The following is a 14,394-nucleotide window of genomic DNA, read 5'->3' as shown; positions in this document are numbered from 1 at the left end:
AACCAGGAGGACCTGGGAATTCACACTGAGCCAGATTACTTCTGTGTTACTATTGTGTTATACTTCAGACTAGTTCCAGGGTGTTGAGACCACGGACCTCACACCCAAGACTAGGGATACTGTGTTACTATTGTGTTATACTTCAGACTAGTTCCAGGGTGTTGAGACCATGGACCTCACACCCAAGACTAGGGATACTGTGTTACTATTGTGTTATACTTCAGACTAGTTCCAGGGTGTTGAGACCACGGACCTCACACCCAAGACTAGGGATACTGTGTTACCATTGTATTATACTTCAGACTAGTTCCAGGGTGTTGAGACCACGGACCTCACACCCAAGACTAGGGATACTGTGTTACCATTGTGTTATACTTCAGACTAGTTCCAGGGTGTTGAGACCACGGACCTCACACCCAAGACTAGGCATTGTTTGATATCTGTTATGACCTATTGCATGCCTGACTATCCTTCTGCTTTCTGATTCGGTACCTACGCATATCTGATTACCTGTTGCCAACCCTGCCTGTCCCTGGTTACCGAATCAGCCTTCTGTCTCTGTACCTTATCTGCCCGTGTGTTGCCGACCTAGCCTGCCCGACCTTGCGAGCTATCCCTCTCCATTGAGTGATTAGTCTCCAGTCCTGCTTGTGACGCCCACCTTCTAGGTGTCACTTAGCCACAGGGCCTTCCTGCTATTCAGCCTGGGGCTCCACCCCTTTGGAAGTCTCAGGCTGTTGGAAGGTCTTCGCACTTCCCAGAGGGAGGTATTTCTCATACTGCCAAGAACCACCTGCTCCTCGGGTGGTCCCACTCAAAGTCATTACTGTTGCACCAAACACTCACACTATATAGGTATCCAGAGGTTAGTTATACTTATATTATTGGTGATTCTGCAGATCATCAATAATGTAGTATATATCTGTATTCTTGGTGATACTGCAGATCACCAATAATCAGATTCTCTCTGTGTGCTGACACCGATCGTTACACGCACTTTTTTCCAGGCACCCTTTTCAAAAGGACGCGGGTACAAGCGTGCGATCATGCGAACATCATTTAGCGTCATGCGCCGATAATGACCGCCATGGTGGATCGAATCTTTAAGATCCCTGATGACTCCACCCAAAGTACCATTTGACTTTCCGTTCGCGCCCATTGTGTTCCTCCGTAGGGTGGTGAGTATTCAGCTTAACCTTCCCTTCCACTAATACAGAGGACTATACTTCAGATCAGGTGTTTTGTGGCTACTTGTTATGGGTGTGAAGATCATGATGGCTACACTTGTTTTATGACCCTTGTGAGATGGGCCCCAGGCTGTGAGGGTCACCAAGGGGAGGCAAGGGAAGGGGTGGGAACATTGGGGGGGCCATCAAAGTTTGATTGTAAATTGTAGTTACGCAATTGTTGGAACCCCGAAAGTTTGCGACAGCCCATGCAAAGACAAGCGTGGCCACACTGACACGATTCTCTCTACTAACACGATTTGGGGCCAATTTGGATGAGCAAAATCAATGTTTGTATGGTGAGATTTAGCTATTTTTGCCTAACTTAGGTGATAAAATTAACGCTAACCAGTTCAGCAATTAAAAACAGAACTCAGAGGCTTTTGATCAGAGCAGATTGTTCAAATGATGGTGCTACTATGGAAGAAATGTTACCTACTGATGTACTTGGCTAGTGGGCTGGCATGCTTTAACACTTACTTACTTACTGTAACGTTTGCGGGATTTATTTCCGTGGTCAGCGCACAGAACGCGCTCTGACACTGCGGAAAACCTCCACAAGCATGTAATTATATAGGACCCAGCTATGGTGCTATGCACCTGTAGAGGGAGATTCCCACCAGCAGATGGAGCTGTGGAGTACAGATGGACTCAGCCTCTGTACTGCCACAGATGCCAGATGGGAATTGCACGAATTGAAGCAATGTCGGGCTGGATAGCCCTAATAGAGAAAGAGCACAGAGACAGAATAAATGTGTGTCCACCAATCTAGTCGCCACCCAGCGACAGTGAACACACAACAGTGAAACAAAGTGGGAATGCAATCGCAAGAGAAGAGATTGCCAGAAGTGACACAAGACTGAGCAGGACAGAGCACGAGAGTAGCAAAGGCACAGCAAGCAAGAACAATAAGGAAAATAACAAACGCTAACTAAACGTGAACACCGCACTCATTCGCAACAGCGAACGCATTTAAGCATGCTCACCACGCGTTAGGTGCCCAGTGATAAGCGTGCCACCCTAACTAACCAATGACACACAAACACGAAATAGAGAATGCGAACCCTTGCTAAACGGTTACCTCACCGAGCCTACAGCAAGCGTTCGTACAAGACAAGACAGAGAGAAGGAGCAGCCAGCAGCAACCGCAGCTCTGGCCTACACTCCCAGACAGAATTCAGAAGGAACCATCGCTGCTACCAAAAGAGCGAATGCGATCCAAACAGACAAACAGATGGGGCTACCAGTAGCAACCGCTGCTCTGGTTAGCACCCCTAAGGCAGAATACAGAAGGAAGCACTGCTACTACCACTAGGGCTAATGCAATCCAGACAGACAAACAGATGGGGCTACCAGTAGCAACCGCTGCTCTGGTTAGCACCCCTAAGGCAGAATACAGAAGGAAGCACTGCCTCTACCACTAGGGCTAATGCAATCCAGACAGATGGAGCAGCCAGTAGCAAGCGCAGCTCTGGCCTACACTCCCAGACAGACAGAACGATTCCCTGTTGACCGCCGCTGGTGACAAGGCAATCGAGACAGAGAGCGTGCAACACGGGAGTCAATATCTGACTCAAGGTTCCTACAAATGTACTCGAGTGCTGTCGTAGTTCACACCACCTTGTTGTCACAGGTCAGATCTTGACTCCCGTGTTGCATGATTCATTTTTCCTGTACGAATACCGGCCTTGTTTATTGTATTAATCGAGACAGAGAGACAGAACTAGGCAAAACAGATAATACAACCTGACTGCACTAGAAGGGATGCCTAGTGCAATCCCCAGGAATTACTCTAAGATAATCTTAGCAAACGACAGCAAGGCTGACACTCTAGGAGCGTTTTGCAGGAACAAACCTTCATGACCAGCAAAGGATTCTGGGAGCACATGGTATTTATACTGCAAGCCTTCAAAGGAGGCAGCTAGGCAGTTTGCCTGACAAGTGTATGCAAATTCCTCAGCAGCAGAGCAGGTCTGAAACTTGCAAAGCAAAGACAGGTCTCTTTTCCAGAGACCTGCAGCCCTCAGACTTAAGGAATGGACAAACAGCTGTCTGCCCGTGCAGACAGCTGAGCAGATCGTTACAGTACCCCCCCCCCCCCCCCCTCTAGGGATGGATTCCAGACATCTCTCAAAACCGACGTTTCCAAAAAAATCTAACTGAAGACTTATGAAGATCAGGCCAGCCCGACAAGGCCCAATTCCAGAGTTAATCCTCTCGAAACTGACCTCCTCGGAAGCAGAAGCCACCAAAACATGCCCATCAGTACTACAAGTCTCAGCGCAACACCCATCAGAACTGTGAATGCCAGAGAAGAAGCCATCGACACCCTCCAGGCAATACCCACCACCTTCCAGGGAGCATCCAAAAACACCAAACCTGCCACAATACCTATTTGAAGTGTCCCTTTCAACAGAGAAGCCACTGTTGATCCCATCCAGGTCACCAAGAAAAAATTCTCCCAGAATCTCCCAGAACACTTTGAAGCTCCGCAGAGATCCCAAGAGGCCAGAACGCTCACCAGGCTCACATGGAAAACTACCAAGAACCCATATGGAACCTATGATTATTCCGGATTACCAGGACAACCATCAAGATCAGGGCTGTCAGGGACCACTTCTGGGCATGCAGGCAGGCATGCAATATCAGAACATGTCTCCACCGAGGAAGCATCTGAGCATGCTGGTAACCGAGGCACACTTGGGCTTTCTGGGTCACAGAGCACATCGGGGTACACTAGCACAGGAGAAACCTCAGGACATGTCGGGGAACTGCCAACCTCAGAGTCCGACACGACAAGACCAAAACCAGGACCGGGCAGAAAATCATCACGAGTAGTGGTCACAGGTACTGGTCTTCCAAAAGAAGGCTTGGACTCAGACTTAGAAGTTTCTGTGACTATAATTGTATCTAACCAAAACTCATCATTGAGTGCGCATGACTGAAGCTCCACAAGAGCTGCCAAGGTAGTCAGCATAATGGCAAAGCCTACTGAAGTGGGCAATACCTCAGACGGATCTGGGGGGCAGGAGGCATCTCCTAAAAGTTCTGCACCCTTTGGGAGGAACTTGGAAACCTTCAAAACATCAGACAAGACCTCAGAAATATCAGTTTTCAAGTTTTCTGACAGGGATTCTGAACTATCCATGTTACAGGGCCATATAACAAATACCTTCTGCAGACAGGGCAGATGTCCCAGGAATGGTTCTACCATATGCTGAGACTGAATTTCATCATCAAGAACAGGATGCACAGGAATATCTACTGGAACACACACTGACTCTCTAACTCCAATCTCACTGCACGCAGAATTCTGCATAGTAGTCAAACTAGACTGCAAGAATAGCAGAAAAACAGGTGAGAATAGTAGCAATACCTAGACGAGCCTCTAGGGTCACTGCAGGAGATTTTATGCAAGGTAATATTGACTCATCCAGAGTACAAGGTGGAGAGTCAGAACTATCTTTAGAGCAAGAAAGGGACTCACAAATGTCAGTGCGAGTGGACATCATGGTTTTATTCATGGTACAGGGCAGGCTCACAGAGACCTTCTCTGGACAAGGCAAAGATTCCCCAGTAACAGATTCGCAAAACCAAAGCGCTGCCTCCCCCTTAGACTCGGCTAACAATGTCGAATCCGAGGAGTCAGAACGCAAAATTTGCGAATCCAAGATCGCTTTAGGTTGCGAAACTGACGCTTCCAGAGCGCAAACCTCCGCAATCTGTGGACCAGACTGCAAAGTGTTCAGGACAGAAACGCTGGAACAACTGTCATCAGGCAACGTGCCTTTACAAGTGTGAACAGAGTGAGACATAGATTTATTTGCAGTAGAAGTTGTGACAACAACAGGAACAACTTTATTAGTCATTTTAACGTTACTCTTGAGGCTGCATAGTTTAGGAATTTTCCCCATAGCAGGATCATCTGAGAAACAGGCATCAGATCGCACAGACTCAAAGTTCACACAAGCAGACGAGAATCTACCAGAATTCACACAGGTGTCAACAGTAGTACACCCATTCATTTCAGATCGCACAACGTCTGCACTCACTTGCTTTACCCCAGACAGGCAGGAACAATCATCCGATAATGGTGTCTCTTTATTGGAGTCAATTGGTTGGTGTGTGTGCAATTCATCCAAAATCATCTGCCACCCACCAATCACCGGATCCACATATGCTTTAACTTGGGGCTGAATAGATCTACAGGAAATTACTGACTCAACAGACTGGGCTACAAGCAGCAACTGATTAGCATATGGTAATGACTGGGAGGTGTTGCATAAACTAAACTGATCAGCATCTTGCACTGCAGGAAAAAACTCATAGAAATAGGATGGTATGGGAATTCCAAGCTTACGAAAAAACAGGTGAGCAATAAATCTGCGAGGGTTATGTCTCAGATTCCTGTGTCTAGCATACTCAGCAGCCCACACAAACAGATCTCCTTGGAGAAGATTGTAAGCAATCTGAGCACTCCAAGTGGAAATTTTAGTGGCCTGGAATTCAGGATTCGCCAAGAATCTGGAACACTCTGATATAAAGTCATCTCTGGTTTCAGAGTTCAGTATCTTAAACCTCTTAAAAGATACGAGAACCATATTCGACAAAATCGTACAAATCGGAAATTCCCTCTACACTGGGGCTTTCGGTTTGGCTGGTCATTCTGTAACGTTTGCGGGATTTATTTCCGTGGTCAGCGCACAGAATGCGCACTGACACTGCGGAAAACCTCCACAAGCGTGTAATTATATAGGACCTAGCTATGGTGCTATGCACCTGTAGAGGGAGATTCCCACCGGCAGATGGAGCTGTGGAGTACAGATGGACTCAGCCTCTGTACTGCCACAGATGCCAGATGGGAATTGCACGAGTTGAAGCAATGTAGGGCTGGATAGCCCTAATAGAGAAAGAGCACAGAGACAGAACACCCAGCGACGGTGAACACACAACAGCGGAAACAAAGTGGGAACGCAATCGCAAGAGAGGCGATTGCCAGAAGTGACACAAGACTGAGCAGGACAGAGCACGAGAGTAGCAAAGGCACAGCAAACAAGAACAATAAGGAAAATAACAAACGCTAACTAAACGCGAACACCGCAACAGCGAACGCATTTAAGCACGAACACCGCACGTTAGGCACCCAGTGATAAGCGTGCCACCCTAACTAACCAATGACACACAAACACGAAATAGAGAACGCGAACGCTTGCTAAACGGTTAGCTCACCGAGCCTACAGCAAGCGTTCGTACAAGACAAGACAGAGAGAAGGAGCAGCCAGCAGCAACCGCAGCTCTGGCCTACACTCCCAGACAGAATTCAGAAGGAACCATCGCTGCTACCGAAAGAGCGAATGCGATCCAAACAGACAAACAGATGGGGCTACCAGTAGCAACCGCTGCTCTGGTTAGCACCCCTAAGGCAGAATACAGAAGGAAGCACTGCCACTACCACTAGGGCTAATGCAATCCAGACAGACAAACAGATGGGGCTACCAGTAGCAGCCGCTGCTCTGGTTAGCACCCCTAAGGCAGAATACAGAAGGAAGCACTGCCACTACCACTAGGGCTAATGCAATCCAGACAGATGGAGCAGCCAGTAGCAACCGCAGCTCTGGCCTACACTCCCAGACAGACAGAACGATTCCCTGTCGACCGCCGTTGGTGACAAGGCAATCGAGACAGAGAGACAGAACTAGGCAAAACAGATAATACAACCTGACTGCACTAGAAGGGATGCCTAGTGCAATCCCCAGGAATTACTCTAAGATAATCTTAGCAAACGACAGCAAGGCTGACACTCTAGGAGTGTTTTGCAGGAACAAACCTTCATGACCAGCAAAGGATTCTGGGAGCACATGGTATTTATACTGCAAGCCTTCAAATGAGGCAGCTAGGCAGTTTGCCTGACAAGTGTATGCAAATTCCTCAGCAGCAGAGCAGGTCTGAAACTTACAAAGCAAAGACAGGTCTCTTTTCCAGAGACCTGCTCCTGCGTGGACAAATCACAGACAAATCAATCGAACCCCCAGCCTGTGTCTGATGACTCTACAAGCAAGGGGAAGAGGCAGGAGGGAGAGAAACACTCACTTTTTTACCTGAGTTTTCTCCTAAGAGATAATTTTTCATCTTCTCTTTTTAGCCTTCTGTAATTGAAAAAGTACCAAAATGTAGTTGAAAAGTACTGTTGAAATTATTTGGAGTATTTTCTTGCTTGCTGAGGGTTTTAACTACTTGCCGACTGCTCCACACCAATTGGCGTGAGCAGTGTGGCAGCCCCAGGACCGCTCCACGCCCATTGGCGTGAATGGCCGTCTATGGGGCTAGCAGGAGATCGCACGCACTCTGTGTGTGCGATCGCCTGCTTGGGGGCGGAGCTCCACCCCGCCTTCAGTCTCTGAGCGGCGATCGCCGATCGGAAGACTTAGTCGGGGAAACCACCGTCTAATAAGGTAGTACAGTGCTGCGATTAGCAGCAGCGCTGTACTGGGGACAGCCGTGTGACACGGCTGTCCCCCTGGGTGACACAGAAGCAATCGGCTGTGATAGGCTGAAGCCTATCACAGCCGATCGCAGTGATTGGCTGACTGGGGGACGGAGGGAGGGAGGGAAAACATTTAAAGGAACATGTTTTTTTGTTTCAAAAATAATAATAAAAATATTTACATTAAAAAAAATAAACATAGGGGGAGCGATCAGACCCCACCAACAGAGAGCTCTGTTGGTGGGAGGAAAAGGGGGGGGGATCACTTGTGTGCTGTGTTGTGCAGCCCTGCAGCTTTGCCTTAAAGCTGCAGTGGCCCAATTAAGTTAAAATGGCCTGGTCACTAGGGGGGTTTAACACCGCAGTCCTCAAGTGGTTAAAGGCATTTTATTGATAAGGTGTAAGAATATCAACTTTGGGGAAACTAAGGAGAAAAAGTGAATTGCATATGGGCCTGTGTGTGTAATTCCTTATCTTAGTAGCTAAGCATTGCTGCAGACTACAGCTTTCTCCTAGGACAGTGGTTCCCAACCTTTTCCAGGTCGTGACACATCACGACAAACATTCAGATATCCGTGACACGTCACATCATGCCAAACATTCAGATATACATGACACGTCCCGTATGATAGAAAAGAGGGGCTCAGTAACAATCTGCTGATGCTGCAGGCACAATGAGGGGCTCAGTATAATCTGCTGATACTGCAGGCACAATGAGGGTCTCAGTAACAATCTGCTGATGCTGCAGGCACAATGAGGGGCTCAGTGACAATCTGCTGATGCTGCAGGCACAAGGAGGGGCTCAGTGACAATCTGCTGATGCTGCAGGCACAATGAGGGGCTCAGTAACAATCTGCTGATGCTGCAGGCACAATGAGGGGCTCAGTAACAATCTGCTGATGCTGCAGGCACAATGAGGGGCTCAGTAACAATCTGCTGATGCTGCAGGCACAATGAGGGGTTGAGTAACAATCTGCTGATGCTGCAGGCACAATGAGGGGCTCAGTAACAATCTGCTGATGCTGCAGGCACAATGAGGGGCTCAGTAACAATCTGCTGATGCTGCAGGCACAATGAGGGGCTCAGTAACAATCTGCTGATGCTGCAGGCACAATGAGGGGCTCAGTAACAATCTGCTGATGCTGCAGGCACAATGAGGGGCTCAGTAACAATCTGCTGATGCTGCAGGCACAATGAGGGGCTCAGTAACAATCTGCTGATGCTGCAGGCACAATGAGGGGCTCAGTAACAATCTGCTGATGCTGCAGGCACAATGAGGGGCTCAGTAACAATCTGCTGATGCTGCAGGCACAATGAGGGGCTCAGTAACAATCTGCTGATGCTGCAGGCACAATGAGGGGCTCAGTAACAATCTGCTGATGCTGCAGGCACAATGAGGGGCTCAGTAACAATCTGCTGATGCTGCAGGCACAATGAGGGGCTCAGTAACAAGCTGCTGGTGCTGTAGGCACAATGAGGGGCTCAGTGACAATCTGCTGATGCTTCAGGCACAATGAGGGGCTCAGTGACAATCTGCTGATGCTGCAGGCACAATGGTGGGGAGCTCAGTAACAATCTGCTGATGCTGCAGGCACAATGAGGGGCTCAGTGACAATCTGCTGATGCTGCAGGCACAATGAGGGGCTCAGTGACAATCTGCTGATGCTGCAGGCACAACGAGGGGCTCAGTGACAATCTGCTGATGCTGCAGGCACAATGAGGGGCTCAGTGACAATCTGCTGATGCTGCAGGCACAATGAGGGGCTCAGTGACAATCTGCTGATGCTGCAGGCACAACGAGGGGCTCAGTGACAATCTGCTGATGCTGCAGGCACAATGAGGGGCTCAGTAACAATCTGCTGGTGCTGCAGGCACAATGAGGGGCTCAGTAACAATCTGCTGATGCTTCAGGCACAATGAGGGGCTCAGTGACAATCTGCTGATGCTGCAGGCACAATGAGGGGCTCAGTGACAATCTGCTGATGCTGCAGGCACAATGAGGGGCTCAGTGACAAACTGCTGATGCTGCAGGCACAATGAGTGCAGTGGCATAGCTAGCATAGTTGCCCCAGTATAGGGAGTTTAGTTGCCTCAGTATAGCTAGTATAGTGCCCCAGTATAGTGCCCCAGTATAGCTAGTATAGTACCCCAGTATAGCCAGTATAGTGCCCCAGTATAGCCAGTATAGCACCCCAGTATATCCAGTATAGTGCCCCAGGATAGCCAGTATAGTGCCCCAGGATAGCCAGTATAGTGCCCCAGGATAGCCAGTATAGTGCCCCAGTATAGCCAGTATAGTGCCCCAGTATAGCCAGTATAGTGCCCCAGTATAGCCAGTATAGTGCCCCAGTATAGCCGGTATAGTGCCCCAGTATAGCCAGTATAGTGCCCCAGTATAGCCAGAATAGTGCCCCAGTATAGCCAGAATAGTGCCCCAGTATAGCCAGAATAGTGCCCCAGTATAGCCAGTATAGTGCCCCAGGATAGTCAGTATAGTGCCCCAGGATAGCTAGTATAGTGCCCCAGGATAGCCAGTATAGTGCCCCGGTATAGCCAGTATGGGTAGGTGGTGCCCCCCGCCCGTCCCCGCCGCTGTTATTACCTTAACAGTGTCCGCTCTCCCCTCTCCGGCGCGTGTATTCATTCAAGCAGCGTATCTCCCGGCTGCTCTGTGTGTGATGCGCAGGATGCAGGGCAGCGGCTTCCTGTAGCGGCAATATGTATTGCCGTTACTATGGTAACCGAGCCCTGCTTCCTGCGCATCACACACAGAGCAGCCGGGAGATACGCTGCTTGAATAAATACATGCGCTGGAGAGGGGAGAGCGGCCGCTGCTAAGATAATAAGGCGATCTGCGGGGGAGACAAGCAGGGGGAGCAAAGAGCGGCGACACATAGCTAGTGCTGCCGCGACACATAAATGTGTCACGGCACACCGGTTGGGAACCTCTGTCCTAGGAGATAATTTTTCATCTTCGATTTAAAATAACTTTCCAGCACTTTTCAACTAAAATAATAGCAAAAAGTAGGTGAAAAAGTGCTATCAAAATTATTTTGAGTATTTTCTTCCTTGCTGGTGGCTTAAAAGGCATTTTATTGACAAGTTTAAAATTATCACCTAGGAGAAAACTCAGGTGAAAAAGGGAATTGCATATGGCCCAAGATGTTTTGAATCAGGATAATACCATTTATTGGCTACTTTAAAAGAAAAACGGTAAGCTTTCAGCTAGTAAGCATTCTTCAGACTCAGAAGGTAGTAGAGAGATTTTTTTTGTAAATAGAAGTGTCATCCAGATACACACTTTCACAAGAATGATGGTGAAACAAAAATGGCCATATTCCATTTCCTTTAGCACTGGTCAACAATGTTAGAGGTCTTTATTATTATTATTATTATTATTATTATTATTATTATTATTATTATTATTATTATTATTATTATTATTGCAATTGAAGCTTTCCTTTTTTTTCTGTTATCATTATAGTACCTATTTTTTTTTTCTTTAAAAAAAATGTTAGGTAAAATTTGTGAATGCTCTAAATTATTTTGAACCTACTTAAGGTTTAGTGATTCATTTTGTCGCTGTCAGTTTCTATTTCTGACAAAGAGTTGTAAATCATAGTGATGGATAGACTTTAAAGAGAGAGAAAAAATAACATGCATTTTATAATGTGGTATAATTCCCTTTAAACGCGGGTTAAGAACCAATTTTTTAAGTGCTCCGCCACCTTCTGTTATTCTCTTTGCTTTTTATGAAATGCTAAAATAAAAAACTGCTTTCACTGCTGAGTACGTGTAACTTTGCCTGAAATGATTCATGCTGGCACAATTTCCATATCCTAAGAATGGTTAAGGAGTTCTCATTTTATTTGGCTGAAGCTGACTGCCTAAGCTAAAATGCATCTCTTTGATTAAAACTCCAGAATTTCTTCCCCTTTTTTCTCTAGGTTAATAGAATTTCTTTAGTATGCAAATTCATTGAAATATAGCCAAAGCCATAGCTATAATAAGTGGACTCTAGAAGGCATGGCAATAATGATTTTTATTATCTGCTGCTCTGTAGTTCATTTTGCTGTCGCCTAATTGTATTCTACTGGTTCTTGTTCCTCTCCGTGCGCTGTCAATTATATGTTCTATATCAGTGTCTCTCAACATTTTGTTGGTATGTACCCCTTTTAAGACCCCGTACTCACCAAGTACCCCCTAGCATAGCAAACATTATCACAAGTACCCCTTGACAAATGTATATTTAATCGTAGTACATGATAATTGGTTCTAAACAATTTCTAAGCATTAACTATTGCCTTTAATTAGCAAAAATACTTATTTTTGTGTTGTTTAAATAAGATTTATCTTTTTCTTAAACTCTAAATTTGTTATTCTTGGTTAAATATATCAAGCCTGAGTACCCCCTGGAACCATTAGACGTACTCCCTGGGGTACGCGTACCACACGTTGAGAACCTAGGTTCTATATTAACAAACTTATAGTAATTGCAGAAAACACTAAAACTGCCTGCCTAATATTGTGTAGGTTCCCCTAATGCCAACAAAGTATTTCTGACCCATGTAAGTTTGTGAAGTCCACAAGAAGACCGCTAAAGGTGTCCTCTATTATCTGACATCAAGATATTGGCAGCAGGTTTTTTTAGGTACTGTAGGTTGTGTTGTTTGCTTTCTACATGCATCAGCTAACCTTGTGCATCCATACCCCATTCTGTTGTTCACTGGTTGCCCTTTCCTTGGACTACTTTTGGTGGGTACTAACCAATGCATATTGTGTGGGGTACAAGGCCTTCCGTTTTCTAGACCCTTGCAACTTCAATCCTAATGTCTGCCAATTTTCCTGCTTTCAACACATCACCTCCAAGACCTGACGGTTCACTTGCTGTCTAGTTATTATTATTATTATTATTGTTTTGATTAATTTATTGGTATACATATAAATACAAATGCGGGTAAATAATTCAGAGGTGGTAGTCAATAATACTTTATTGTGACAGTTGTACAGTATTTAAAGGGAACCTGTAGCAAAAAGTGCCCTTAGAGGGTACTTACCTCGAAAAGGGGGAAGCCTCTAGATCCTAAAAAGGCTTCCTTTATCCTCCTCAGCAGTACCCTTCCAATGGTGAGACCCCCAAAAGTCTCCATGTCAACGCATGTCGGAGCCTCATGCATGTGCGCTACCTCTGTCTCATTCAGCACTCTTTGGCAGTAGCTGGTCCAGTTATGGTTTGGCACTACTGAGCAGGTGCGGCTGTCTGCACCTGTGAAGTAGCATGGATCCGATCCAGCTTGACTATATCCGCTGGAGCCCAGCTGGCACTGTGGTAGTGCGCATGTGCACGGAGGCCACACTTTGGAGGTCCCAGTGGTGGACTGGGTCTACAGAAGGCGACTGGGGAAGCCTTTTTAGGATCCAGATGCTTTCCTCACCCGAGGTAAGTATCAATATATATGCATTACGAACCTCCCGGGCTTGCTTTAACAAAATATACAAGACACAAAAGGGAGAGAACCCAACCCTTATGAGCTTACAATCCAATATATCACAGCACTTGATAGCTGCCATTGCAATGAAATAATTTTAGTGTTTTAGCTGCTTGTTGTATATGTTCAGTCATGTTTTGTATTATCTGTCTGCAAACAAAGTATATATGTTTTTGTTTTTTTATCAATGTTCCTTACTTTCTTCGTTTTTGTCTTTCTAGGTTGATTGAGCTTCTTCCATATATAAAAATTAATAACTACTGGGGTATGGCAAGCAAGTGCCTCGCATACAGTAAAGCTGCTGCTGACCCTTTTGTATATTCCCTCCTTCGTCAGCAGTACAAGAAAGTCCTTCTTAACATGGTCAACAGGATTCTAAAAAGAGAACTGTATCCTTCGTCTGGCTACAACAGCTCTCTGGACACTGAGAATGACTATTGTCTGCACAGAGCACATTAAGAAGACATCGTTCTGGCATCTCTAACTCAGCACTAGACAGAGGGTTGGATATTTAGCACCTTGGCATTAGATAAAATAATATTATAAGGCTTGAGGGTAGGGAATTCCTAACCTGTTTTAATTACAAAGATGGAGGGTATTTTGGATGATTGAAATAATCCATGCTTCTGCCATTGGTACCAAGCCAAGTCTTAAAGGACAACTGAACTGACTCTAATAATCCTAAGATAACATGGTAAATTATGGGGTTCTGATACTTACAGATCACCTGGTTTTAACAGGTCCCCTCAGTGGCACCCCATTCATGGCTCAACTGAAGATGTTTGAGAGGAAACCAAAGGACTGGTGCACGCTCTGCTCCACTCCACAATCCCTATATGTCTAGGCAGAAGGGCCGCTCATGCACGAATGAGGGGGAGAGCAGTGCAACAAAGGGGAGCCAGGTGAATCAAAGGAACCTATAAGTATCAGGACCCCATAATAGGCATGTTCTCTTGTTTTGTTTAGGATTTTTAAGGTCAGTTCAGACGTGCTTTAAGCAATATCCACTTTATATTTTGCATCTGTACAGAGGATAGATTGCAGGATTCATACAGTACTTCTAATGATTTTGTGAGATGTAAAATGAAACGTAAGTCACTCTTAAGGTGGCCATACATGGTACAATTTTTAAATTTTTTTCCGATTAGATAATTTAGTTTGATTATTCCGTTAGATCGAATATAAAGATTTTTCC

The 14,394-nt window shown here is 46.0% G+C and overlaps 1 protein-coding gene across 1 annotated transcript in view; it reads left to right on the top strand.

Annotated features, from left to right (window-relative positions):
- Positions 1–14,107, top strand: part of LOC137545733 (G-protein coupled receptor 26-like) — an 80,668-nt gene extending 66,561 nt beyond the window's left edge. Inside the window, exon 3 of the mRNA XM_068267292.1 lies at positions 13,421–14,107. Coding sequence (XP_068123393.1) covers positions 13,421–13,658 — 238 coding nt within the window. The 3' untranslated portion in view covers positions 13,659–14,107. The remainder of the gene's footprint in view (positions 1–13,420) is intronic.
- Positions 14,108–14,394: the final 287 nt, after the last annotated feature.

The sequence above is a fragment of the Hyperolius riggenbachi genome, chromosome 1 (assembly GCF_040937935.1).
Source record: "Hyperolius riggenbachi isolate aHypRig1 chromosome 1, aHypRig1.pri, whole genome shotgun sequence".
NCBI lineage: Eukaryota > Metazoa > Chordata > Amphibia > Anura > Hyperoliidae > Hyperolius > Hyperolius riggenbachi.
This window is presented reverse-complemented; position numbering and strand designations above follow the sequence as displayed.